The 27,831-nt window shown below is 51.0% G+C and overlaps 1 protein-coding gene across 3 annotated transcripts; it reads right to left on the bottom strand.

Annotated features, from left to right (window-relative positions):
- Positions 1 to 1,975: 1,975 nt before the first annotated feature.
- Positions 1,976 to 26,949, bottom strand: VSTM2A (V-set and transmembrane domain containing 2A). Of its 3 annotated transcripts, none has more exons than XM_084897156.1 (6): positions 26,833 to 26,949; positions 26,269 to 26,341; positions 24,321 to 24,487; positions 23,190 to 23,240; positions 20,701 to 21,040; positions 1,976 to 3,352 (listed from the first exon to the last, which is right to left on the bottom strand). In XM_084897156.1, the coding sequence occupies exons 2-6, from the start codon at positions 26,339 to 26,341 to the stop codon at positions 3,264 to 3,266; spliced, it is 720 nt and encodes a 239-aa protein (XP_084753282.1). In that variant the 5' UTR covers positions 26,833 to 26,949; the 3' UTR covers positions 1,976 to 3,263. The 3 variants fall into 3 exon arrangements, with proteins under 3 accessions (XP_084753282.1, XP_084753283.1, XP_084753284.1); XM_084897157.1 differs by lacking the exon at positions 26,833 to 26,949 and adding an exon at positions 26,469 to 26,474; XM_084897158.1 differs by lacking the exon at positions 26,833 to 26,949 and having other exon boundaries at positions 1,976 to 3,474; positions 26,269 to 26,456.
- Between the last annotated feature and the right edge of the window lie 882 nt (positions 26,950 to 27,831).

Below are 27,831 nucleotides of genomic sequence, written 5' to 3'. Positions count from 1 at the left end.
TTCTTGTTTCTGAGTGATTACTCTATCGCTCTTTCAGTAAGGAAAGGACCTTATCAATTCTATTGATGAGACTATAAAATCTAGGGCACGTTCTGAGTGATAGACTGCTCCCCTAATGAGAGAGAGGTTCTGTAATTAAAATTATTTGGGTTGCACATTGGAAATCATGTGCACACATATTTTGTAGCTTCACAGTCTTAATTCCAAGCTGGAGTCACCAGAGTCTATGTATTATTGAAGAGGTTACATTTCCTTTTGCAATTATTTTTTCTTATAGAAACCAGCACTAAGTTATATTTAATATTTTGTCTTTCATATAGTATCAATACCAGGACCATGTATTTGAACGGTACCTGCGTATATTTTGTAAAATTATAGTTTAAGCTCTTAGCTTTGGTTTTAAAGATTCAACAAGCTTTATCTCATATCTGTTATACCATGTAGTATATGGTGTATGAGAAATACAAAAGGACATAAAATATATATGTTTTCTTTGCCAAATATATACACACACACACACACACACACACACACACACACACACACACACTATTTCCCTAAACATGTCTTGCTTCCAAGAACTTTAAAGGGAAATAGTTCAAAATTATGATAGTCAGGTCCTTTAGGTGCTCAAACGCATCTAATCATTCTTCTTTTAGGCAAGAAACTCATATTCTAACCATTTTCAGAATCAATGAATGTCAGGGGCCATCTCCAGAAATCAAAGACACATCGACAGAACTATCCATAGGGTTTCCATGGGCTCCTGTACGCCCCCCTCTCCACACTTGTTTACTAGCTCACATGAGAAGCTCTGGATTTAGAAGATTTTTGTTACCATATTTTACCCTCAAGTGTTTTCATTGGCCTTGTTTCATTTGTAAACAATTTGTAAGTCTTCAAGAAAGAACCAAAGAACCTGATTGAATTCAGGTAAGCAATTTCAGCTTTTTATGATTTCATTTTTTTTGAAAGACATTAATTAATCTTGGAAGTCAAGGTTGAAAAAGCCAGGTCACTTAACTTTCCATCTATATTTGTTTCCATGTCCTAGTCACACAGTAATAGTCCCTGAGGGATGCCATGTAAGGTGGAAATGACCGGAAGGTCTTCTTCCTTGGTTACAGCTTCTATGCCATGCTTTTTTCTCAAAGAGGCTGATGAGTCGGGTTTTTGGTAGCTTACTGACGGAGACATCTTATTTTGGACACAGACTGGAATCTACTGAGATAAAAGGAACTTACGTCGTGGGTTTTCCCAGACTGACTAAATTTGAATCAGTATACTAATTTATATTTGACTGTACGTGATCTTAAAGCCAAGATAGACCTAATAAATAATAGTTACCGTACCACTATTGTAAGCATTTTAAACATTCAACGTTGAAAGAAAATAAATTTCTAAGTTAATAAAATAGTGCAATCAAATCCTTTATTTATTTATTTTTCATTAGACCGAAATAATAAACCAAATGAACAAGGAAAATGTCAATCAAAGATTTAGCGTGAAGCATTAATTCTCAGTAGATAATGTCAAGAATATTATGAAAATATGCACATTGCCTGTAATCGAATTGCAGAAAATCAATGCATTTACCTTCAAAAAGCAGAGGTATTCATTGCCTTCAAGCTTCAGTTTAGGACCTTGGGCTGGGAGCTGAGTGTCTTCTGGTTTTGTGATGGGAAAAAAAAAAAAGGAAGGATCGCTCTGGAAGGGAAACTCAGATCATCGCTATCTCAACCCGCATCCATCCATGGAGGATACGGCCTACACCACCAGTTCTGCCCATCATTCTTTGCCAGAGTAGAAAACAGGTTCTAAATAAAATAGTCTAAGTGATCATAAACCAAAATCAAGAATGGAATGTTTAAAATAATAATCCAGTTAAGTAAAAAACAAAACAAAAACTGAACACATGATCTTCTTCAATCGGAAATGTGTTGTCATCTTTTGCATATTCTATTGAGCCAACAAACACATTTTAACTTTTAATTAGGAAACATTAAGAGATAACTCAGAGCAAATAACAGAGCGATGAAGCTACAAAAATTCATCAAGGTCAAAGGAAGCACAGCGTTAGTCACAGCAGGAAGCGTTGTTCCAGGAAGTCAGGGAGTGAGGGTGGCCACCTCATCTTCTCCTCCACAGCCACCTCTGAGGCAGACTTTCTAGGAGCAACTTTGCTTTCTGACAATCACAATGATGACTGTGACCGGCGACCGCCATCAAACCAGGGAGTGTACATTCTTGAGCCCAGACCCTCGAACCTCAACACACACCATATATGAAGAAACATAGCAAATCCCAACAAGCATACAAACAGCAGAAGCAATTCATGTATCAGAGACCAATACAATCTTGAATATGCATTTTCCAGGAGGAAGGAGAAGCCGACAGGCCACCTGCAGCTATCAGGCCTGTGGCTGTGAAACAAGGCATTTCAGAATCCACACAACCCGTGAGTCATAAGTGAGAAACAAAGGCTCTGTCAAAAGAAACGTTGGTTGGTTGATGATCCAACATGTGGCTCTCTGTATGTGTATATTTATAGATACAATGATAAAAATCAGCTTGCATGAAGGTCATAGTCTATCTACTTTGAAGTTATATCACACATACTAGAAGCGATTTACAGAATTTGTCCAGTTTGCATATACAGGGATTGCAAAATGAATTAAAATACATTGAGATATGGAACACCCAAAATGCATTTCCAGAAAGCTCCCAGGATTGACAGGATTGGCCGTAATCAGGGACTTGTCACCATTGAACAAGGACTGTAATCAAGAAAAAGGAGAAAAAATCCAAGAAAAAAGGGAAAATTAAAAAAAAAGTATTTTCTTTTTTTATTTCTTATTTAAAATATGGTTCTCCTTGTTGTCTCGCAGTGTTGATGATTTTGTTCTTGTCCCCCAAAACAGGGGTGTCGTCTGGTGATGGTTTGTGTGTCCTGGAGTCTTTTGATCGACGTTGGCTCCCTGAAATGATGGGCCTTTCAGTAGGAAGTGGTGATCTCCATGGTAAATATTTACTATCCCGACGAGGTCCAGGCCAACCCCTGAACGCACCGTGAGAGGATGCTGTCAGTATCCGGAAGGAAAGGGGGGGAAAATAGATGTTGCTATCGGAACACGTCCTATCACTTCACACTAATTCTCTTGAAATGAAAGCTCATGGGTTTTTGCCCAAGAAAACATTATGGACAAAGCGTGTGAGGGCCTCTTCACGTATGCTCCGGAAGCAGGTGCTCCTGGTCTGGGGAATTAGGCTACAGTGGGTGCGTGGTGGTGCTTGGTGTTTAGGGTCAACTTTGCTGTCCGCTCCGTAGGTTTTACAGGCGATTTGCTCTTTGCTTTAAGAAGAGAAAGTGATATTGGAAAAAAGTCAGCACTTTAGATTAAAGCAAAGCACCCTTCACAAAGCCACAAACAAGAAGCAGGACAGAAAGTCCATGGCTTGTAGCTATCCTGGCACCTGCGGAAGAAGTTATAAGATATTCGCTCATCTTGAGGATTTCCAATGCTCCTTATCAGGCTGTTTTAAACACATACACACACATAGTTAATCAGCTGGCCAGCTTGGCTCTGCTGCTCATGAGTGTCTTGGCATGCACTGTGAATGACAACACATACAGAGGGTTTCAGTCCCAGGACACGGGCCCCGCGTGTCTGCTTTCAAACAATGCCGTTCCATGGGGGCGGGGGCGGGGGACCATGGGGGTAGGGGGGCCCGGAGCAGAAGGAACCCCACGTCCTCCCCGCCAGTCACTCTGGGAGGATCCTTCCCTACTGTCCCGGGGCGGCTCCTGTAATGGCGCCTGCAGACACGGCCTGCTCTCCCGCTGTCTCGGCCTAAAACCACAGGGGATGCGACCCGGACCCTGAGCGGCGGCTTCCCGCGGGCAGGGCTGTGCCCTGGGGCGGGCACAGGTGGGCACTCCCTTTCAGAGGAAGAGCTTCCTTCATTTCACCCTTGAAATTACCGAAGAAATGAGGGTTTCCGGAAGTGTTTCAGGACCGGGGAAGGGAGAGAATGCCATGGTAGCTTTGCAATTTGTCTTCGTCTATTTGATCTAATACACATGTGTCAAACACAAGGCCCGCGGGCCATATCCAGCCTGCCAGGCCTTGCAATGTGGCCCGCACCGCGCTGTCATCACTGCACTCCGCTGTCAGTTTATGACATTGTCAGTTTATGACTGTTCAGTAAACCATTCGGCCCGCGATTTAGGCTGGATTTTAGATTTTGGCCCCTTCTCTGATTGAGTTCGACACCCCTAATCTAATATGTTCTTAGTTACAAATGATGTATCAGATGCCTTTATTAGTAAGAAAACCAGAATGGGATCGGGCTCAGAGCATTTTGTCTGTTCTCTCTCTCTTTTGCTGCCTTTTCTAACAGGAGGAAAGTGAAGAGGGTTTGAAGGGGGAAAGGTAGACCCTCAGCCTTTTGGGTAATTCAGCCAAACCAGCAGTGACACGGTCAGTGACAACCACGGAGGCGGGAGCACACCTGTCACACAGTCACCGCGGCGGAGGGGCTGTGAGTGTGACCCTGACAGTGCTGGGGACTCGGCTCCTCAATGGCTGTCCAGCGGCCTCGCCCTGCTGCTGTCCTGAAGACCCAGAGGCTAGTGCTGGGTCTGGGGAGCTGCTCCTTCTCTCAGGGGGGCCTGGGCTCAGGAACGTGGCAGGGACAATCGAGTAGGCGTGCGGCTCTGAGAACGAGGCACGGGAGGGGGATCTGCACCATTTACGCAGAGCCGCCAGCCTTGGAGCCTCCCAGAGGGAACGCATGCTCTCATTCCCTCTGAGGAGGGACTCTTGGACAGAGATTCATTTTTTGAAAAAGAAAAGCAAAGGAATGACTGATTCCTTGGCTCCTTAAGTGGCCAGTGGTCCCTGACGCCATGTCTGATAGGGAATAAAGGGTCGGAAATGCTAAGAGCAAGGACATGACCCCAAACAGTTCATCCAGGAACGTTATTCTGTAAAATCGTGGTTGCTTTTTCAGCATGGACCCTGTGCACTGGCAGAGAGGCACGGGGGCTGTGTGGGAACCTCCCGTCTCCATGGCACTGAGCCATTGCAGGGCGTGCCTGGCCATCATTCCCATCAGACATACAGGGGGCAGCTACTTCTCTTTGACCCCGTGTTCCACACTATCCAACGTCCAGCATGTGCAAGTTAAAACGGTGTTTACATGAGTAGTATCATTGCAAACAAATCCCACTGAACACGGAGAAGGGCGTTTTAAGGCGACTTGAACTTGGATCTGCCATCTCATAGCTGATATACCATTGTAATACAGTACTCCCCGCCCCACAGTAGTCATCCACTCCACACATGCATTTCCTAGCAGACTTTTGATGAAATGACATTTGTTTCTGTCAGGCCAATGACAAAGGTTTGCTTTCCCGCACAGTAAGTTATAAAGCAAATCACTGATAGTTTGTCTCTTCTTTCTGCATTTTATTTAAAGAGATTCAATGGAGAGATAAGTTCTTTATCTTGGTAATCTCAAAGACTTAGGCAGATTAAAATGCTATAATCTGTCCTGTGTGAGTGCAATAGATATTTGCAATAGTCCATTTCACTCGGAGGTACATCATCCTGGATATAACAGGGGTTACTATTCTGAGCACAAACCTTGTTTATCAAACATGCTACGGTCTATTCTATAGACCAGTGTTTCCCAAACCTTTGACACATGTGTACCCCTTCTATAATTTTCGTAACGCCGAGTACCCCTCGTACTCATGAGAACGTAGAATTAGGCGCAGCTAAGCACGGTGCAGTGCATATCCCCACCAAACCCCGGTGCAACGCGTACCCCCACCAGACTCTTCCCGTGCCCCTGGGGGTGCGCGGACCACACTCTGGGGAACACTGCATAGACAAAAACATTTTTTTTTTTTTTTGTGTGTGTGAAAAGGAAACGGTGGCCACTCCTCCCGCCTCTCGCGGTGCCTGGCAGCACCTTCACTTTCAGGGGCAGGCGAGCGCCAGGCCGCTGTCAGGAGCCTCATTCTAACTGTCTCTGGGCCGCTCACTTCTAAGATCCCACAAAAGGCACTCATTTCTTCCACGTTTTCAATGGGTGCTATAATTATTCATGGCTTTCCATTGTAGTGCGCCAGGCAGCCTGCTCAGGTAGGATCACCTCCCCTCCCCCCACCCCCCATTCTTCCCTCCTCTCTTCGCTCGTGCCCAGGCCAAGCACAAGCACCTGCCACCCCTCCATCCTGCCATGCCTAGCAGCGCCTCTAGCCCTCACACACCCTGGGCCCCTTCCCGCCACCTCCCTACAGACGCTCTCGCCTCTGAACTTTGCTTTAGCCTTTCCTATGCCCCTCGCAAGCTTACACGGACCTGTGATTCATTCTATTCCTATCTCATCTCCCTGATGACCACACACGCTCGTTAGAGGCAAGGGGTGGCATTTTAACAACGACGCTCCATTCCTCGCCATGTCTGGAACAGGCCTGGAGGGCTGTCACATGTTTGCCCCCAACACCAACTGCTCTGAGGGAGGAAAGAAAGGGAGGTGCTCTCATCTATGTTACATGGGAGAGCATGCACAGAGCGTGTGCCTGGAGGAGGGGCCGCCGGACAGAGCCCAGGGTCTCTGGAGGTTCCCCCATGGCCTCCTTGGACTCCCCTGCAGCACAGAGGCCTCTCTCTGGCTTCTATGCCTGTGTCCTCACAGTGTCTCCAGGCGCCGTCCCCTGTGCCCGTGAGACAGGGCGGTGCTTCCTCCACGTCACACGTGGGAGAAGAGTCTAGAAAGTCTTCTGATCAGTCCACGGCGCCTAGACGCGGAGCCCCCAGTTTCAGCCCTTTCTGTACCGCACACAACCGCCAGACACAGCGCCCCACCTTCCCCAGAGAGTGTGGGACCCAGGAGAGTTTGGCCAAGGAGAAACATGGGAAAAAAGTCTCAAATATTTGACCCTCACACCCATGGTTATTTCAGAGAACAACAGAAAGTCCCATCTAGTTCTCTAAAACACAAAGCCAACTCGGGTGGAGACCGCATGCAGTTACACCCCATATCCTGACTGTCATTGTCACCGCTGGCTACGTGCCCCGTGTCCCCGCCTCACTGAACTCCGCACAGCGTCCCACTGCCAGTCCGCCCTCGCCTCCCGCCTGTCCTCCAGGAGGAAGAACTTGGCTCCCTGTGGTGCCTCCCCTCCCCCCGCACCATCAGGACCACGCGTGTTCTCCCCTGGATGTAGGACCATGAGGCTGGGGGTCTCGGGAGGCCCCCTGAATAGCACTGCAGCCCTCCCCTTGCTCTGTCGGTCTCCAAATGGATGGGACGGACGGGGCGGCCCCCCTGTGTCAGTGAAGACACAGTAGCACTTGGCAGACATTGTGTGGGTGCATCGCCGCCACCTGCCATCCTGCGAGTCAGGAGCATGGAACTCAGGACGGGGACAGCGCCCCCCAGAGCCCCATGGGTTCCGGTGGGAAGACAAAGGCACAGAAGGGAGGACACAGCCAGGCAGTCAGAGCGCCCAGCAGACACATGGGCTCCGTGCAGGGAGCCCCCGGGGCCCCATTGTCCACACAGCTGCTCCATCAGGATGGAAGCTAGTATTTATTCATTTTTTTGACGCTATAATATTATTTAATGGACATGAATCTTTTCAGAGAAAATGCACAACATGCTTTAAAGAGGAAAAAAAAACTTATCTATATATATAAAACTCTAATAAGCAAATAAACCAAATGGCAGAACAACCAAACAGCCGAACAACTGAACAACCAGTTGCTATGACGTGTGCTGACTACATATCTCTGTCCAGGCTTTTTCCCCACATCTGACAGACTGGGGCCAGAGGCCACGCTGACAGTTAAAGGGCCGCCAGGTAGTGACGGGAGAGACAGCCGGAGTGCTGTCTCCCAGGAAAGGGCATCGGGACAGGATGTGGGTATTTCATTCAAAGGACCACATGGGCGCTGGGCAAGGTCCAGGCAGTGTGCGCCACCGCCCGTCTACCCGCTTCCAACTCCCCACTCCCCTGGGGAGGGCATCGCTGGGGGCTACTCTCCGGTCAGAGTTCACCTCCTCGCTGGTTCAGACGAGACGGGGCTCACGCAGGATTCAGAGTAACTGTCTGAACACTTGGGTATAATTCTCCCTACGTTTTCCCTTCTTTTTTCTCTTCCGGTTTGCGGGTCGAGCGGAATCAAAAGAAGCAAGAAAAGAGAAAGGAGACAATTTCTCTCCCGGGAGGCCCGTGGTCGGACCCAGAACCTTTACGTTGTAACAGGGAGTGTGAGTGATGCTTATCACAGGAACAGACCTGCGGACGGGAGCCTGCGATGAGAAAGGCAGCGGCAGGAGAGATTTCGTGCTGGCGAGAGAAGCCGGCACACAGCACAGTGTCCACGGAGCAGCCCGGCCTTGTCACCTCGGCTGCTGCAGACGGGGCCTCAGAGCGACAGCGGCTCCGGAGAGATCAGAGCCAGCTCTCCCTGCTATTTCCCCTCCGGCTCGCACACACTACTTAAGGGAGAAGCCAAATAACAGGGTAATTCTCTCCTATGATTTTTTGAAAAGAATACCTTTCTATCAGAATTATTACGTGTCCAGTGCCAATTTCCTCCAGAATTCCCCTATTTTTTATTTTTATTTTTTTAAAGCAATGGGCCTCGCTTTAACCCAGTGCACAGACTGATGATGCTATTGAGCGGGGCGAGCCGGCAGCAGCACTCCGCATCCTGCCCTGCTCCCCGGGGTCAGCAACGCCCCCTCCCCGCTGGGCACGCGGCCTCCGGGCAGCTCAGGGCGAGAGGGCGGCTGCTCACAGCCCAGGTCTGCATGGCAAGGAGCCTGGGTCACCCCAGTCACTCGGAATGCTCCAGACTCTCTTCCTTACAATGAGTCCCTGGAGGCTCCCCGGGTTTCTGCCTCCTTCACTGACTCAAAAAGGGACCGAGGAGAGTGACAGCGCATTTTCACTGTGACTTGCTCATCCGGGTAGGAACTGCTCTGGGTGCGGGCAGAGTGATGGTGATGGTGATGATGATACAGTAGCTAATGTTTCTTGAGCACTTATTAGTCCCTCACCCCTGACTGTGATCCGGGAAGCTGCTACAAAGGCTTTGCTGATGAAGGAACCTTGCTGCGAGGGGCATGCCTCGTGCCCGGGTTTCCTCAGCGGTAGGTGAGGCAGCTGAGGTTCAAAGCCAGCTCCGTTAGACTCTACGCACTCATTCATCGAGTCCTCTCTGCTGGCTGTCCCGCACCCCTTGCTTCCCCAGCTCTGCCCGTCAGATCAGTGGGAACGTGAGTGACTTTGATGCAATGGAAAGGAGAACATATAAATGAGCAAAAACACAGGTGAAAAGTTTTCAGACAGCGACGCTGTAACGCCACTCATAGTTAATCACCGCTTACCGCGTCCACGAGAATGTTTGCTGTGAGCGCTGCGTGTGCAGGTATGTACATACATGCTGCTCACATGCTTGAAACCATGTGCTCTCGGAGCTGAACTCTGCCTCCTGCGTGTTTTCCTATTAACCAGCCAACGCTGCACGCATCACACGAAGGCGGACATCCACCCACACCGTGCTGGAGTGATCACAGATTCCGCACCGGGATGGGTGCTTCTGCTGCACACGGTTGAGAAATGCCGCCTTTGTCCAGGGCTTAAATAAGTATGTTCACTTGGGAGGGACTGGAGAGAATGGTGAGGACCACTGAGACCACGTGGGGTGGCGTGGCTGCAGGCACGGAGACCCCAGGGTGCTTATGGGTGCAGGGGGCTGGGAGAGTGTGCCCCAAGTAAGGAGGTGAGAGTTATTGACTACCCAGCAAAGAGGTAAGAAGACATCTGTTCATGTTTTCACGGCCACTCCCTGATGGGAGAGAGGAGTATGGGCCCCACCCACACTTTCTGCACGCCGCCCTAACCCCCCATCCCCAGGCTCACCAGAGGAAAACTCCTCATCGAAGACGGAAACATACCTTGCAGTTTAGAGAAATGGCAACAGAGAAACCCAGAGTCAAGGAACAGAAGGAAAGGAAAGAAGGAAAGAAACAGCTGTGGCTGTGATTTCATTTTCCACACATCTATATGTATAAAAGGCTAAGTGACGGACTGTCCATCCGACCGACCAGCCAGCCAGTACCTATGACACACACTGGCAATTTAAAAATAAATGTTGACTCGTGCACATGCAATACATATAAAGCTCTCCGAATCGATATTATTGAAATCTCCACGAAATGATTTGTAATGGATCTATTATTAAAGTTACATTTGGAAATAGTATATCTATAGTTAATATTAAAAATATATCTAAATATGCAATTCTTTGTCCAAAAAATGAGCACATTCATAAAAATTAAATGAAGAAATTTTGGATATACTCAATGGAGATTTTTACAGCTATTGGAGTGATGATTCCATGATTTAATGGATGATACTGAAAATGAAAATTTTCCCATCATATTTCTTAATAGTATTAATCCTTTGGGAATGCTGTGCTATAAATTAAAATTGAGAGTAGGTGCAATCATCACGCTACTGAGAAATCTTAATAGTAAATGGGGTCTTTGCAATGGCCCTAGGTTTATTATAAAAAGATTGTAACCTAACATAATCGGAGCTGAAGTATTAATAGGATCTGTGAAGGAGAGGTTGTTCTGATTCCAAGAATTGACTTGTCCCCGTCTGACACTGGCCTCCTATTCAAATGAATTCGAGGACAGTTTCCCGTGATGCCAGCATTTGCGATGACAATAAGTCACGAGGACAAACTCTAGACAGAGCAGGAATATTCCTACTGAACCCGTTTTCACACATGGTCAGGTATATGGCTTTCTCTCAGGTGCGAAGAGCATGTGAGGTTAAAGTTGTACACACTCCATCACAAGGGACATCAGCCAGGCACTCTGAAAGTGTTTTCACTCTTAATGTGGTATACAGGGAGATATAGAATAAGTTTAATCAATTTGTCAGTCATTGTTTTTATCAATGTTGTTTTTATATCATCTTTTTGTTGTTTTTATATCATGCTTTAATGTTTTTATATCATGTCTTTGTTGTTATATCATGTTGTTACTGTTACTTATTAATCAATTTATATATTATTTTCATATATATTTTACTAATTTTCTTTAGTCTCTGACACTTCTATTATAAAGAGCAAATAGTGATATTAAAGTATTTCTTCTAATTAATTTCCTTTCAATGTGCACAAATTTGTGCACTGGGCCACTAATCTTATATAAATGGAAAAAGAGAAAGCTAACACTGTATTTTATAAATACAGTAATTTTCCTAAGTTAAAAATTAATTTTAATTGTTCAGCATCATCTGTTTTTGAGTAAAAACTTATTTGAGGATGGATGCTATAGAATACAGAAAAGCATCAATGATACAGCTTTAGAAAACACACTTGTTTTCATCTAAATAAAATTTAAGCATTACCTGTATATTTTCCATGTTTGAGCCAAAGCTTTCACCACTTTTTAAAAGCTATTTAAAAATTATCTGAATTAGAGTGTTTTAGAAATTATCTCCATAACAGAAATTTTCTTAGACATTAGAATTAAGCAATTAACAGATAGTTGAGGATTTTCTAAAATCCATATCCAACTTATCAAGGCATGCAAAGAAAATGATAAAACTATATAGTTGCAAGGGACTGGTCACTCAACTTCTTAGATATAACTTGTTATGAAATATAATCTAAAATGAATATCGTTGCTGTCATGGATGTGGAATGAAGGGTGTTTTCTAATCCTCTCTCTCCATTAACACGTAAGTGACCTGGGCCGTTTTCTTAAGGATCGGCCAAATTACATAACAATTCCCACCTCTTCTTAGCAGTGGTATTATCCTCATAAGAGCTCTGGCAGAGCAATGTTCAATCCAGAAACACTTCTTTAACTCTAACGATGTGCCAAGCACAGTGCTAGGTACTTCGATAACACCAACAGGATAAGATACAATTCATATTTCCCCCTCCCTCCATTAGCCTTTTCTTTGAAGGGCTGGGAGTTGGATGCTCACACGCTGGCAGGTATGTTAGCAGCAGCACGCCTCCTGGGTTTGCATGGTGCCTGGCGGTGTGGCAGGGTCCTCAGGACCACGACTTTATTTCTTTAAAACCCTTATATTTTTAGAACTTCCGAAGTACAGTGAGTTTTTCTATTCTAAAGTGTTTTTCTTTCCTACTTAGTGGTTATGATTCTACGGCTTGGTCCCTAAATGAGCATTTTTTTTTTCAAATTAATTTTCCAATGCTAAGGGAAGTGAGGATATTGCCTTCAAGGCAAATAAATTTGTTTAATGAGAAAAATTAAAACTAAAATGGCTGAAGAAGATGCCGCTGAGGATGCAGTGACAATGAAGCCGTCTACATGAAAGAAGAACAACCTTGGCCCCGTAACAGACCCCCTCACTGCACACGGCTTGGCCCGGTGGCATATTTGAGTTTGGAATATGTGATGGCATCATTTACTCTTCATTACAATTCTTGTGTCTGGGAAGGTAATCCATTTGCTTAATGTGACATCTCATTTTCACGTTCTTAATAGTTCTGTAGTGTCAGGCTTCACAGGATGAGCATCTCCAACTCCGAGCGTTTCCAATTTGCTCTGCTTCAAGCACTAAGAGCTTAATTTGTAGGAGGTCTGCTATCTGCATCTAAGGTTCCGAATCCATGCAGAATGCTTTCTCCCTTGTTCGAAGCAGTCATATTAAAGAAACATAATGATCCTTTATAAATATTCCGGCATATTGATTTTCCCTGACACTCCCAATGACCACACCATCCCTCATCACTTTGCCCCAACTCTGAAGCAGGGGCCGAATGAGTCAGACCACTGAGAGGAAAAACGATCGCATAATGTTTCCTTTATGGGCTTTCTATGTGCTTGACTTATTTCATCAATATGTATTTATCAAGCGCACTGCTCTGTTTGGAAAAACAGAAAGAGTAATTTGATGATCAAATTCTCCACTCAGATCCCAGGAAACAAGGTATGTTCTTCATTTCATGAATATACCACCTTTATAATATACACATGGACACACATGTATGTGTGTGTATATGTACACATGTGCATGTGTACCCAGATGTACATGTGTGCATAGATTAATTTGTCATGAGCTCTAAAATCACATCACACTATTGTGTTACTCTGCCTTTTTTTCTTTTTTCACTTCTTTATTTATTGAACCTACTGTTTAATTTGTTTTCCCTCTCCTGAGCTTTCATTGCCTATTTTTAAATTTGGGAAATTTTAAATAATGTTTCCCCCCCTTATAACCAAAGTAATAAATTATCATTGTACAAACGTTACCAATACACAATAATCAAATGATTAAAAGTCGTAACTTATCTTGACTTTTGATGTACATTTTCACATACTTCTTCCTGCTGTCTTTCTATGCACAAATCTCAGATAGATTTAAAGTTTTGTGCTCTGTATTATTTTAAAGTTTTGCATCCTATATTTTTTTACAGTACATTTTGTGTTCAGTTTTTTTGGATTTCATTAGACATTATTGGAAAACCTGACTCGAGAAGAGACTTCATATGGCTTTGTCACATCCACGAGGTGGCTTTCCCCATCCTGGCCATTTGCGTATCTCCCGTGACGGGAAGACCCTGTGACAGGCATCCTGCCAAGGTCTGGGCCACTCCCGCTGGGCTCCTGGAGTTCCCTCCGGGAGCTTCACTGCAGGGACAAATGGCCACACGCTGAAGCCTGTGGGTGACCGACCCCCCATCCCTCCGGGAGAGAAGCACCCAGTCCAACCAAGTAATGAGCCAGCAGGATGCCCGCAACCTCCACCTTCAGCAAAGAAGCCTTTGCTGAGATCACATGCCCCAGTTTGAAAATGACGAGGGTTGTGATGGGATGGAGTCAAATCTATGAACCTGACCTTGATGATTTATGTAATTTGGCGCTAACATTTTCTGTTTGAGTATGGCTGTTCTATGGAGAATTGATTGATTTCAACTCACACCTTTATTTTGTGTTTATCAATACTGTATGGTCACTTTTGATATCTCTAAGTCACTTGGAGTGGGTTACATGATCATAGCATCTGTAAAACTGACTGATACCTTTTCCCTTCCTTTCTTAAGTATTAGACACAAATATTTTTTTGTTGTATCACTCGTTGGCTACATTTGTAGATAAAATACATGTTTTAAATTATGCATAGTAAAATATTATTCTCATTTGCATTATTTTGTAACTAAATCTTCAAGCCCCAGGCCTCTGGTTTTATGCTGTTTTCTATATCTGATATTTCTCTTCTGCTAAGCTCTTTAATCAATGAGAGTGCATTTGCATTTTTATCATACACTGTGATACTGTTTCCTTTTGTCATTTATTAATTAAACAAATCCTTCCTTAGTTATTATATCTTAATTCCTCCGGCACTATATTAGTTTACATAATCGTACAGGTTTCCAGCCGTCTCTTTTCCTCCCATCGCTATTCCTCTTTGTGTTCCTTAGCTAGCCTGTGGAGTCAGGGTTGTGGAAACGTGTGTTTTAATGTCTGCCAGGCTAAGAGGAAGGGAACTTACACTGTGAGCTTGGTCATGAGCTGGGTTTACTCTTAGGTCACTAATGCTGACAATGACCTTGGGCCATATGTGTGATCAGCTTTATAAGTAAGGACTCTGAGGTGGGGCCATTTTGTGAACAGCTCCCTCAACACACTGGTCGCCAGGGAATCTCAGGTTAAAATCTGCCTCTATGTGCAGCCACAGCCTGTGCCATTCCTGTCATAGGGGTCTACGTCCATCTTGGTTTTCTCTCCTTGCAAAGCTGTAGAAATATTTTCACTTGTTTATGTTTTCAGATGCATCTATAATTTCTTGCTGATTTAAGAAACCCGGGGTTCTTTTTTGAAACCCTACATGTAATTCAGAGAGCAGCCACTCTGTGTAACTGCAGCTTCAACTTCACTGTGAATAGATACCTATTGTTTCTTCCAGCCACACAGCTCAAATTCCTGAAAACCCTTTGGAACTTTAGTACAGTATGTTTTATGGTGAGGATCCAGCTCCAAGCGTGGGCAAGGAAGCTGGTGGCCAATACGGTCCGGCCTTCGCCTTCGCCTTGCCTGTCGCTGGGGGTGGCACTCGCTGAGCACCAGGTGATACCGGCCAAGTCATCATCACGTGTGAGCCTGGTCTCTGTGTCTGACGGCATTTAACCCTCAAGATGGGGAGATGGAGATTGCAGGCAGCTCTGAGCGATGGGCCAGACGTGGGCCCTCTTCCTCCCTGAGCGCCGCCCTGCCACCTGCGCTGGGGGTGGCGGGCTGAGGCCACAGGTGGAGGCAGCAGCTCCTGCTTCTCCGCTCCCGGCAGCCGCATGGGTGCACCGTGTCCGGTATCGGATGCACCGTGTCCGGTACAGGTGACAGCAGCGCCCCGAGGGAGCAGGAGCCCTCACCTTGCGCCTCGGGCTGGGCCCCCTTGGCCGGCAGAGAGAGTCTTTGCGGCTGCTTCTCAGCCCTCCGTCATCCACCCAGAGAGCTGCTGCCCTGCTGGCACCTCTGCCATGTCCCTCCTCAGTGAGGCCTCTGGTCGCCACGGGGCCTGTGGCCATCCTGCCCGGGCCCTGTGGCCTCCGGAGGCCTGGGCTCAGACCCAGCTGCCCTGAGCTCAGCAGCCGAGGTGATGTGGGTGGTGGGAGGACTTAGCCGATGGGCAACCATTCCCAGCTGCCCGTTCAAGCATCGCCAGCAGGCTCCGTGGCCTGCACTGCACAACGCACTGCCTCCCGTCTATTTCCATGTTGTTCACGGACACGCGGTTGACATAGCTGCCCTCCGACAGACAGGATTCCCAGGAGCAGACCCATGTCACCAGCGCAGGCAGCCAAGCTGGATCATAACAACCCAAACCAACTGAGGCCTGGAGCACGCGCCTGGCTCTACCTCCACACGGCCACACGGAGCCCCCTCCACCTGATCGCGACAAGTGTCCTCCCAACGCCAGCTGCAGGCGCAGGAGCAAACACAACAGTGTCCCAAAGGCTGTCCCAGCACTGGAGTGAAAAAGGTCCCAGCGCAAGACCGGCTTCTAAAACAGTAACATCACACACACACACACACACACACACACACTCACACACACACACACACACACACACACTCCCACACACACTCACACATACTAACACACACATACATACACATACACTCACACTCACACATATACATTCACACACTCAAACTCTCATACACACACACTCACACTCACACACACACACAAACACACATTCACATACATACACATACACTCACACATACACACACAGACTCACACACTCACATACTCACATACACACTCACACATAAACACACATTCACACACATACACATACACTCACACATACACAGACTCACACACACACTCTCTCACACACACACACTCACACACTCGCACACACACTCACTCACACACTCACACACACACACTCTCACACAGTCTCACACACACACTCACACACTCACATACTCACACACACACACACACTCACACACACTCACCCATACACACACAGACTCTCACACACACACACGCCTCTCAGAGTAAACAATAAGAACGTCTCGCCCTCAGAACTTGCTAGAGGTGATGGTTCTCATAAGTGACGCGCCCAGAAATGCCTCCTTCCGGTTCCAGACTCGGGCTTTGGCCCAGGGGGTCCTGGGATGTGAGTTCTCCCAGCCCGAGTCTGCCCGGGCGGCTGCACCGCACACTCTGAGAAACAGCCGAGGAGCCAGCTTTGGAACAGAGGCGACGCTACTGACGGAAACAGAATTGACAGGGAAAGAAGACGAAAGCCAGCACACCCCCCCCCCCCCTCCCTCCAGGAGCATGCACTGCGGGGCCTGCAGCCAGGACGTGGTCCTCGGGAGACCAGCTCCCCTGCTCCGCCCGCCACCCGAGGTGCCCAGCGCGGCCCCCACACCGCGAGGAGGGCGTCCCAGGAGAGCATGCCACAGGCACAGGCCGGCGGCAGGGAGCACAGGTGCCGGCTCTGGAGGAAACCATGGGCTCTGACCAGCAAGCAGGGAAGGACCCGCACAAGAAAATGGCCTCTGAGATCGGAGACGCAGGGAAGGGCCTAAGACCGTGCAGGAAACGCCCCAAGGAAGATGGGCTTGAGGACTGGGAACTCGGGGGACACCGGGCTGGGAATCAGAGCCCGGAAGTTGGGGCGCTGCTCTGGAAACACCATCACTGACTGTTTCTCCGTTGTGACCTGTTCCCTGTGTCAGAGCAGAGACAGGCCTGCGGGCAGGAGCTGCTGGAGCAGAGGGGAGAGGGAGAGGCCGTGCAGAGAAGTACACCCCTGCTGGCGGGACAGAAAGATCCCGCTGTTCAGGGGTGCTTGGGAGAGACAACCAGTGGCCCCTGACTGGCTCACTGGGGCAGCCGGCAGAAGAAGAGGCGAGAGGAACATGGCCCGGGTTTCGCAGACCTGTGATGGCGATGGCGCCTGTTATTGGAAGAACCTGGGAGCCACGGAGGAGGAACACATGTGTTTTGGTGAGAAAGCTGAGCTAGTAGGTTCAGGTTTGAATACTGGGGCTGGGGGTCCTGACTCGGATGCCTGCTGCTGTGAAACAGACCACTTGGGGCCGAGTGCCTGAGGACCACCAGGCCGGCGGGGGTGGGGGTGGGGGTGGGGGTGTCTGTGTCCAGCTGGCTTGGGGGGTGCTCACTGGGCATCTCTCTCAATGCAATAAAGTGGCTGCTGGGCTGAAGGTCAAAGCTGGCAGCTTGGGGCTTCACTGGGCAAGGGGATGTCAAGGGAGCTGTACCTTTCAGGGGCTGCTGGCCTCTGGGGCCCTGGCAGAAGCTGCCAGGCCTCTCAAAGCCAGGTCTGCCATGAGCTTAGCATGACTTCTCATCTTATAGACAAAGTGGTCACGGGCCCGGCCACGGAGGGGACTAGGGGGAGGGGAAGAGGGCCATCTCTCCGTAGGCACAACCTTCTCTACTCTGCCGTGGTGCCCGTGGCTTATTTCTGTGGAGAAGTATTGGGGGACAATACTGAACCCCAGCCTTGCCCCCCTGAATGAAATCAGAGTTGGAATTGTGAAGGAATGGAGCCTGAATAAATGAGTGAGTAAACAAAGCAGGGGTATTGAAATCAGCTTTATCTGATAAAGCAGAAATTATAAATCAGGGTGTGGGTATTACGCTGAGTAGGATATATAAATAGCCACCCTGGAGACCATGTTTTATACGGTAACCATGCAAGTCTGGAAACTTACACACGAGGAGAATGGGAACGAGAAGTTCGAAGAGGTTATGTGTGTAAAAATGCTCTCCAGTGTTCACTGGTAGAGATGATAGAAATGAAAAGTGTTGATATATCTCGGGCTAATCTTTGTGACGAGCAGGTGACGTTCAGAGAACATGGCTGCTGGTGAATGTGGCTTCCATGAGCCAGCATTCCCCTCTGTTCACCTTCCTCTGGCAAAAGCAATGCCTGAGCCTGGGCTGAGCTGCAAAACCAGCAGCGATTTACACGTGGAAATTGCCAGAAGATCTCTAGAGCTTGCCATTTAGCTCCGATCAAAATACTAAAAAAGACGTATTCAAATACAACAGGTATTTGCAGAGTACGTTATATAATCTGACGTTAATGGCTTAGAAATAGGCAGGAAATTTTATTCTATACTTAGAATCCGTCACTGGAATAGGTAATAGAATGCCTGATTTTATCCCACAGCATGGCTTTCTGAAGTCTAGCTGGGAGAATTCTATGTGGGCTAATAATTTCACTGCAGTGATTTGAAGTTTTCTCCAATTAGGCGGTAAACTGTCTGCTGAGGCTGCTCTGTACATTGCTTCCAGTGTCTAGCTTCTTCTCCTGATGGCATGAAAGGGAGCGGCAATGCCGCCAAAGACATTAAATCTTTATCAGATAATGGCTGCAGACTTATAACCATTAAGCGCATATGTGTGTGTGTTATTAACTTATATGTACCTATCTATCTATCTATCCATCCATCCATTCTAATATATAAAAAGCCAGGGGCCATCATGACTGAAACAATTGGATGGACAACAGAATACAGGCTGCGAGGGGCAACAAGGCAGGCAGGGGGCGTTAGTGAGGGATGACCAAATGACTCACAGCAGGCTGTGTGGGGCGACCAGGCTGGCACAGTTGGGGGCATTTGGGGGCGCCTAGACTGGTAGGGGGTAGTTGGGGGCAACCAGGTTGGCAGAGGGGGCAGTTGGGGTGACCAGGCTGGCAGGGGGGGCAGTTGGGGGTGACCAGGCTGGTGGGGGGGCAGTAAGGGGTGACCGCAGGCAAGGGGGGCATTTAGGGGTTATCAGGCCTACAGGCAGAGGTGAATAAAACATTATTGGAGAATGTGCAGGCTGGGCTGAGGGGACTGCCCTCACTGTGCACAAATTTTGTGCACCAGGCCTCTAGAGTGTGTGTGTGTGTATTTTCTAGGTATGGTTTTGTTTTTTAATTTGGGAAACAAAAGAGACAATAAAGAGGAAAAGGAGACAAAGCCAAGCAAACGGAGCTTTAGTGAAGGCAAGTCATCTATTCATCAGACTGACATGAATCGCCACGACCAAGGCAGAGCAAAGTCACAGAGGCCCTTCGCCAAGCTCTCTGCACACATACCCGCCGGCACATGAGGCATAAGGAGGAGCCCTAGGTTGGCACACATGATTTCCAAAGCACTGTTCACAAGAAAGGATGTAAAGCTACCTCTAAGATAAGATATACTTATATGCATGTATAGAATTATCCTGGTGAAATGAGCAAATTACAAAAGAATTTGATGGCGGAAGAGAGCTTGAAAGCTAGCCCTGTGTTCTTCTGTTACCAAAACTAGCAGCAATAATTTTTCGATGCTAAACTGCAAAGGAAATAACATAAAGAATGAGGCACATGGGCACGCCCCTCCATCCACTCCACCAAGTGCTGGCGCGGATACAGCACGTCCGCCGGGTATGCAAGGCACTGCTCGTGCCGAGAAGCCCGGGTCCCACATCAAGGCCAAAACCTGGGCGCGCTCCCACGGGCCGCCTGACTCATACATGGACGCCATCAAACAGCTTTAACTTGCACAGCTGAGCGTGGACGGGTCTGACCCAGCTTCCCAGTCGGCATGGAGGGCACGTGGGCGGGAGCTGCCTTATCCCTGTGCCACTTCCTGCGTGATCATCAGCCCTTTCCCCGTGGGCAGCTGACGCTCCTCCTCCCCAACCAACAGCCCTGGGAGCGCTGCCCCGCCTCACGCTACGGGCCGCCGAACACGGGTGCCTCTCTCTCATTGACATGTTGACCAAGCGTGTGACCAAGTCTCTTAACATGGGCCGTTATCAATGCATAAACCTATAGAGAACACGAACGTGCATGGATAATGCAACCGGCATGACATGATTTATCATTCTCACCACGGGTCCATACAGAAGGTCAAGACATGACAGTCCGGCTCTCAGGCCCCCTGGACAGGCAGCACGGCCGGCCACTATGGGGCGGGTCACCTCCCCGATGGGCCAGCCTCGGGGTCTCTGTGCCCCAGCATTCTGTCCCCTGAGCTGGGGCTCTGAGCTCAAAGGCCGTCACGCCTACCCCTGGCTACTCTCCGTGCCCCCTGGTCCCGGGGAGGGCGGTGTGAGTGGTAACACGAAAGGCTCAAAATCGGTTTCCATACCTGATTGCGGACTCTGTTTGGGGATTTTGGCTACCGCGTGAGGGCTGGCAGTGGAGGGCACCCGCTGGCCGGCGGGGCTGTGGGCGCTGCTGGGCGGGGCGGCGGCCGAGGCGTTCTTGCGGGGCTTCATATCCTGCAGCCACATGGGCGAGGCCTCGAAGGCCTGCATGCGCCGCGCGTGGCTGTTGGCGTTGACCTTCAGGTAGGCCTGCGCCTTGTGCTCCTGCAGCGCTCCGTAGTTGGCGTCCGTCACCCTGCACTCGTACAGGCCTTCGTCCTTCCTCCTCACCTTGGAGATCTGGAGCTTGTGGGAGATGTCATTGCCTTGGACCTTCACTGTCTGGAAGATGGCAGGGAGAAACAGTAAGTAAAGGGCCACGTCGCTTGCCCGCGTCCCCGCACTCTGTCCCAAGCTCGCTCCTCTTGGGAAATGCAAGAGAGCTCCCTGTGGTCTCAGCCAGGAAACCCCAAAGCCGTACTTATCTTAGTCTACCCCCGTGGCACGCAAGCTGCGGTGGCTCGCGGGCCTCATGCGAAAGGTGACCAGACGTCCCACTTTTGGTGGGACAGTCCCGATTTTTAACAATTTGTCCCACATCCTGCAGCGTTTTAAAAAAGTCCCGATTTTTGGAAAGAATCTTTTAAATCTTTTGAACTTTTTTAAAATGCCGAGGGACACTGGAAAAATTGTTAAAAATCAGGACTGTCCCGCCAAAAGTGGTCACCTTACACATGTGGCTCTTTGGCCCCTTGAGCGTGGCTCTTCCACAAAATACCACGGCCTGGGTGAGTCTATGTTGAAGAAGTGGCGTTAGAAAAGTTTAAGTTTAAAACATGTGGCTCTCAAAAGAAATTTCAATCGTTGTGCTGTGGATATTTGGCTCTGTTGACTGATGAGTTTGCCAACCACTGGTCTACCCCAACTGGCTTTCACCAATCATGAGCTAATTAGTTCCATCCAGCCAGCGCCCGACTCCAAGAGCCTCAGGTGCTGGTACCAGCGCTTCTGTTTTCCAGTCCTTCCTCCTCACCTTGGAGATCTGGAGCTTGTGGGAGATGTCACTGGGTCTGGCCGCTGCCTAGCTGGCTCAGCTGAAGGAAGCATGAGCCTGAAGAGGCCAAGTTTAGAACTGACAGCGCCTCTTTTCTTCACGCTGGGCCCCAACTCTGAGAGATTCCAGAAGCATTCTGTGGGTGGCTGTGACCACATTCTTATTTCACCGAGAATGAGCTCTCTTCCCCACAAGGAAATGACAATTAAAGGTACCAACAAAATAGACGTGGATATTAATGATTTTTCTTCTCAATTTTTGGGGACACTCTGACCTATGGTCATGGGGCGGTGTGACTCAGGGTGCAGACTAACATCACCTGAAGTCTGAGCTAAGAGCAGAACCCTGGCCATCATGGGGTTTCTATGCTACAGAAACTCTGAACACTGCTTTGTTTTTCAAAACGGAAATTGGCACTCATTTCTTCTTCTAATAATTTTTAGGCCAGATTAATAGCAAGAGTATATACACTGAGTGGCCAGATTATTATCAATATAATCTCTGAACACATAATAATCTGGCCACTCAGTGTGTGTGTGTGTGTGTGTATGTGTATGTGTGTACATATATTAGAGGCCGTGTGCATGAATTCGTGAATGGGTGGGGTCTGGCCAGCCTGGCTAGGGGGAGGGGACATGGGCGGTTGGCTGGCTTGCCTGCTGGTTGAACTTCTGGTCGAGGGGACAATTTGCATATTAGCCTTTTATTATATAGGCTATACACCGAGTGGCCAGATTATTATGCGTTCAGAGATAATAACAATAATATATTACATAATAATTATATATATTGCATAATAATTATATATATTACATAATAATAAGTAATATATATCCCTACACATCTTTATCAAAACAGCTAGATTTACTAGACATTATATACTATCCATGACTAGATGATGATGGGTTTCATAAGACACTCACACTATTCCACACACAGTTATGAAAAGTAAGAGCCAGTAACGTAGAAACCTCTCTGCATTTCACGGGTGAACCTCTTCCATTACGTTTGTGTGTGTGTTTGGCTTTGGACTTTGCGTTTATCTGATTTCCTGTCTCAGCACCACTTCCTGCGAAAGCAGCACCCGCAATCTCCCTGGTTGTGAGCGGACAGCAGCTCGGCTCCTGCAGGCTGTCACTGCTGGAAAGCAGAGAGCAAAGAAGCACCGCACCTCCCTGCTGGCACTGACTCCCGGGAACTGCTCACACATGTAACGGCTCACACATGTAACTGCTCACACATGTAATCACGTGATTAAAAAATATATATGTATATATATATTCACGCGCCAGCTCTAACGGGCCTCCGCTTTACGCGCCCAGAGAGGAGGGCCACTGGCTTTGGTGCCTTCTGCAGACAGTGACAGAGGTTCCCAGGGGCCCGGGAAAACCTAAAACACTGACTGTCCGGCCGCCCGGCCGCCCGCCCGGCACTCACGCTGATCTTGGTGCCGTCGTTGTCGGGGTCGCGGTCGGGCAGCAGCTCGGCCTGCGGAGAAGGAGAGGAGCTCAGCCCGCGCCCGGGTCCGGGGCCGCAGCCGCGGGCCCATCACCGCTGCCGGGAACCCGGGCTGCGGCCGGTTTGGGGGGAGAGGAGCGCGGCCCCGGCCCCGCCTCCCGGCTGCGAGTCCGGCCTCCGCCGCGCGGGGGCGCTGGCCGCCCGCGCTCAGAGGCGCCGGGACGCGCGGAGCCGGAGCGCGGGGAGGGGCGCGGGCGCGGGGAGGGGGAGTTTGCGGGGACCAGGCCCCGCCTTTGCCCGGACTGCGTCCCCTCCCTCCCGGGTCTCAGGGACAGACTTGCTTCTTCTCATCCCGAAGCCCCACCGTCAGCGGCCTCTTTGGCTGAACTCTGTCTCCAACCTGCGCTCCGATCCCTTTTCCTTCCCGTCTCCCCCCCCCCCCCCCTTTCCCATTTCCTCTCCCCTCCCTCCTCTCTCTCCTCCCTCTTCCCCTCCAGCCGCGCCCCCTCCACTCCCTTCTCCTCCCTCTGTTCCCCAGTGGCCTCGGCCCGGCCCCCGCCCCACTCCCTCTGCACCCGCCCCCTCCTCCCAGGCCCCTCCTCCTGGTACCCCCCCTCCCTTCTCTCTCTGGAACCTCTTCTGCCAATCAATCACGGGCGTGGGGGCGGGGGATAGAGACACCCACAGAGTTCCCCCCACCCCACCCCGCCCCACCCCACCCCGCCCCGCCCCACGGTCCCTGAGACGAGGCAGCGAGTGTCCCGGGACAGATCAGCACTGAGTGCCATCACACACATCTGGACAAGAACCGGGACTGAAAGGAGGAGGCCATTCCCAGTCTGAACCAGACAGACTCACAGGCTGCCTCCTTGGTTTTCAACTGGCGTCTCCAGGACACATGGAGCTCACCCCCTGGCGTCCCTGGGCCTCCCTCCGGCCAAGAGCGCCAGCGGCTCCCAGGGGACATGGGCTTGCACCCCTGGCTCCACACCCAGGCACCCGGGCTTGCACCCCTGGCTCCACACCCAGGCACCCGGGCTTGCACCCCGGGCTCGGACACCCAGAGGACCCAGGGAGGGAGAGGGCGTGAGGGCCACCCGGATCCTCTACCTGGGCGCCAGCCACCTCGGCTGCGGGCTCCGGGCCCTGGGGGCCCCGCAGGAACCACCACTGGATCTCCAGGTACACCGAGGCCGAGCCGCTCTGGAAGGCGCACGACATCTCCACATTCTGCCCCTCGGTGGCCGTCACGTTGCGGGGAAACTCAGTGAATTTTGCTGCAAAACAGAAACGCACCCTTAGGAGACCCACGGCATGCCTGCCAGCTCCGTTCCTGAAGGGATCGCTCCCTTTTCTTGGCTCCAAAAACAAAACCCAGAACAAACCCCTTCTCTGACATCCTGCCCTTTGCCTGGCTCCCCGCCCCCTCTCCGTCGCCTGTCTTATTTTTGGAGCCCGGCCCACATCACTCTGCTGTCCGTCAGGCCGGGGAATGGAAGCCTAAGGAGCTGCCAATAAGTCCTCTGCCCGCCAGGCTGCTCGGCCAGGAGCAGAGCAAGCGTCCCCGCAGCCTGCAGCCCCCGGTTACCACGGTGTGTGCCAGACACACCCGCCGAGGGGTGGGTGAGGACGGCCTCTTGCCCCGAGTTTCCCAGCCACCGATGGTAACCGGAAACCTCACGGGGGAGAATGGATGGTGACCGCCACAACACTCATTCCTGATGTGTCAGAAGCAATCAGCAATGGTGCTTCCGCACTGGAACCAGCCACACTTCCTCAGCTCCGAGGGCCCTTGCTCTCCACATTCACCTTCCCGGTTCCTGGCAGGCAGGCCCCGTGCTGTACATTGCCACCCATCCCTGGATGCCCGCACACCTGGATGCCCAGGTTGTGGTGAAGCCACTAGAGAGATCCCCCCGCCCCCTTCTTTCCATGACCGACCTCGATCCTGCAGTTTGCAAGATGCATGGACTCAGAGCAAAACTCACAAAGATGAGATGCTCCGTCCCTCTCCAGGCACGTCTGTGAGGGGCACGCTTCAGCGGGCGTGCTTATCTGTCTGAGGGACACTGGGGAGGCGCTGGTGGGTCCCCAAAGTAATGTCAGCGAGGCCTGGGGCTGGCGGTGTGCGCAGAGACAGCGCACACGCGTGGAGAGGGGGCCCCGGGGCTGCAGGGCCGGCTGGGGGGGGGTGTGAATGCACGTCCCCGGCCCCCACTTTTTAAGGAGACACCACCAGCGTCCCTTTTCACAATCTCATGAAACCCCAGATGATTTCCACGGACATGGCACTGCATTTACACCCGGAGGGAATGGGAGAGCCAAGAAGACGTGCTGATGGGGAAGGACTTTTTGTGGGGGGCGGGGTGGGGTAGGGGGAGAGGGGGGAAGAGGAGGTGGCTTTTCTGCCTCCAAGGGCTGCGGGCTCAGGCCCTGGCCCGGCCGCGAGCTCTGTTCGTGGTGCTGAAACCGGCCCGCAGCCCGCGGGGCGCGAACCCTGGATTCCGCAGGCTGCAGCCCTGGGAACGCAAGCTCTGGGCGCCTCTCAGGGACCCTCTGAGGGCCTGTCCTCTGACACACACACACACACACACACACACACACACACACACACACGCACACGAAGTCACCGGATCCAGGAGAACGGGAACTAGAAGCTCGCCTGCCTCCACGGAGCAGGGGACCGGCCTGGGGGAGCCCCCGGTGCTGGCCACGGTTATGCATGAGCCGCTACCTTATGCATGCACACAGGAGGCACACACACACACACACACACACACACACACACACACCCGTGCTTCTGCCGGGCCTCGAATAGACGAAGAGATGTGCTCTCAGATCCAGCACCCCTGCCGTTCCATCAACTTTAAAGGAAAAAAAAAATGCCCAACGGAACGCAGTGGTTCCAGCGTTCCTGGCCAGGAATCTCACATCTGCCCGGATACACTGCACACGCACACGCACACACACACACAGGCACACACAGGCACACACACACGCACACACACATGCACACACACACACCAGCGGATGCACGCGGCCCGGGAGCCGCACTTACCTTGGGAGGAGACCCCCTGCTGCACGCAGAACACAGAAAAGGCGACCCCGACCCACGCCACGAAGACCCCCATCTTCCAAAAAAAAAAAAAAAAGGAAAATAAAGGGGGGTCACATCGGCGGGCGCAGCCCCGCAGCCGGAGAGGAAGGAGGGACCGCGGCGCCCGGCGAGCTCAGAGGCCGGCGCGGGGCTGCGCGCACCCGGATCGCGCTCCGCTGCGGGCGGGGAGCGGGGAGCGGGGAGCGGGGAGCGGGGAGCGGGGAGCGGGGAGCGGGGAGCGGGGAGCGGGGAGCAGAGGCTGCACCGGGAGGCTGCACCGGGAGGCTGCACCGCGAGGCTGCACCGCGAGGCTGCACTGGAGGCTGCAGCGGCGGCGCGGGGGCCGGGCCGGGCGCCGGAGTCTCCCGCCTGGTGCTGCGCCCCGCGCCCCGCGGCCCGGCCACGTCAGCCGGGCTCGGGCTTGCGTGGTCGCCGCCCCCTCCGCGCCGCGCCAGCTGGGAGCGGGGAGCGGGGAGCGGGGAGCGGAGCCGGAGCGGAGCCGGAGCGGCCGGGCGGGCGGAGGACCTCGGAGGCGGCTCCGGCGCCGCAACTTTCCGTCTGACGCTGCGCGGAGCCTTAACCCGCTGCGCGCCGGCCCACCTGCCGCGGGAGCGGGGCTCCGCCGGTCAGGCTCCGGGCTCGGGCTCCGGGCTCCGGCTCGGCCAGAGGATCCGCTCTGAGCCTCCCGCCCGCGCCCTAACGTGCGGGTTCCTGGCAGCCGGCTCCCCGCACCGCCGGGCGGGACTGCGGCGCAGGCTGGGGGCGGGCCCCGCTGGAGAGGAAGTGGGGGGCGGGGGGCTGGAGGGGCTGGTGGAGGGAGTCCGCTTCGGGGGATGGATCGGCCGTCCCAGGGCCCCCGCTTAGCCAGTAAGTAACGGGCCTGCCCACAGGGCCCCCAGGCTTCGGTCTCGCCGGATTCCTTGCTGCACAGCCTCCTCCGGGGAGAGAGACAGCCAGGCGGGCACCCCACCACCCCAGCTGGCGAGTGGAAGGGACGGAAAGTCCCCAAAGTCAGGCCCTGAGAGAATTTTCCAGAAAGAAAAGCCCACCGGACGAAGTGTACTTGTGTTTATTTTTAAAACTCCCATGCCCCGCTGCCTCCACCTCCATGTGTTTTGGAAGGGGGGTGGGTGGGTAGATGTTTAAGTATCACTAAGGCCTTCCTTGCAGGATTCATTTGTTTACTTGCTCTTCTGTGGCCTGACACAATGGTTCTCGAACGTTCCACAGGATGCTGAGGGTGCGGAATACTGCCGTAGGTACAAAAAGCACAACACGTGTTGGAATTTGGAACCCAACTAGTTACCCGCCTTGGAGGAGCTCTGAGATGTATCATCTTAGTGAGACTTCGAAAACGGTAACATCCCAGTGCAGCCTCTGTCCGTAGGCAGTCCAACCATTAGTCAGTGATTTTAAATTTTTTAACAGTATCAAAACCACTCGCTGTCTAAGCAGAGCACCAGATACGTCCTTCCCTTTTATTAGTTCTATCAATACCACAAGTTGTCAGTACTTCTTGGAAAC

Source organism: Pipistrellus hanaki (genome assembly GCF_964339955.1).
Source record: "Pipistrellus hanaki genome assembly, chromosome: 10".
NCBI classification, from domain to species: domain Eukaryota; kingdom Metazoa; phylum Chordata; class Mammalia; order Chiroptera; family Vespertilionidae; genus Pipistrellus; species Pipistrellus hanaki.
Note: the sequence above shows the minus strand (reverse complement) of the source record. Positions and strands in the feature narration are given on the sequence as shown.

Coding starts and splice junctions, on each gene's coding strand:
- VSTM2A (XM_084897156.1), bottom strand. CDS start 26,341: ATGGGGGTCTTCGTGGCGTGGGTCGGGGTCGCCTTTTCTGTGTTCTGC. Junction 24,488..26,268: donor GCAGGGGGTCTCCTCCCAAG/GTAAGTGCGGCT, acceptor TCTGTTTTGCAG/CAAAATTCACTGAGTTTCCC. Junction 21,041..23,189: donor ACGACGGCACCAAGATCAGC/GTGAGTGCCGGG, acceptor GCCATCTTCCAG/ACAGTGAAGGTCCAAGGCAA.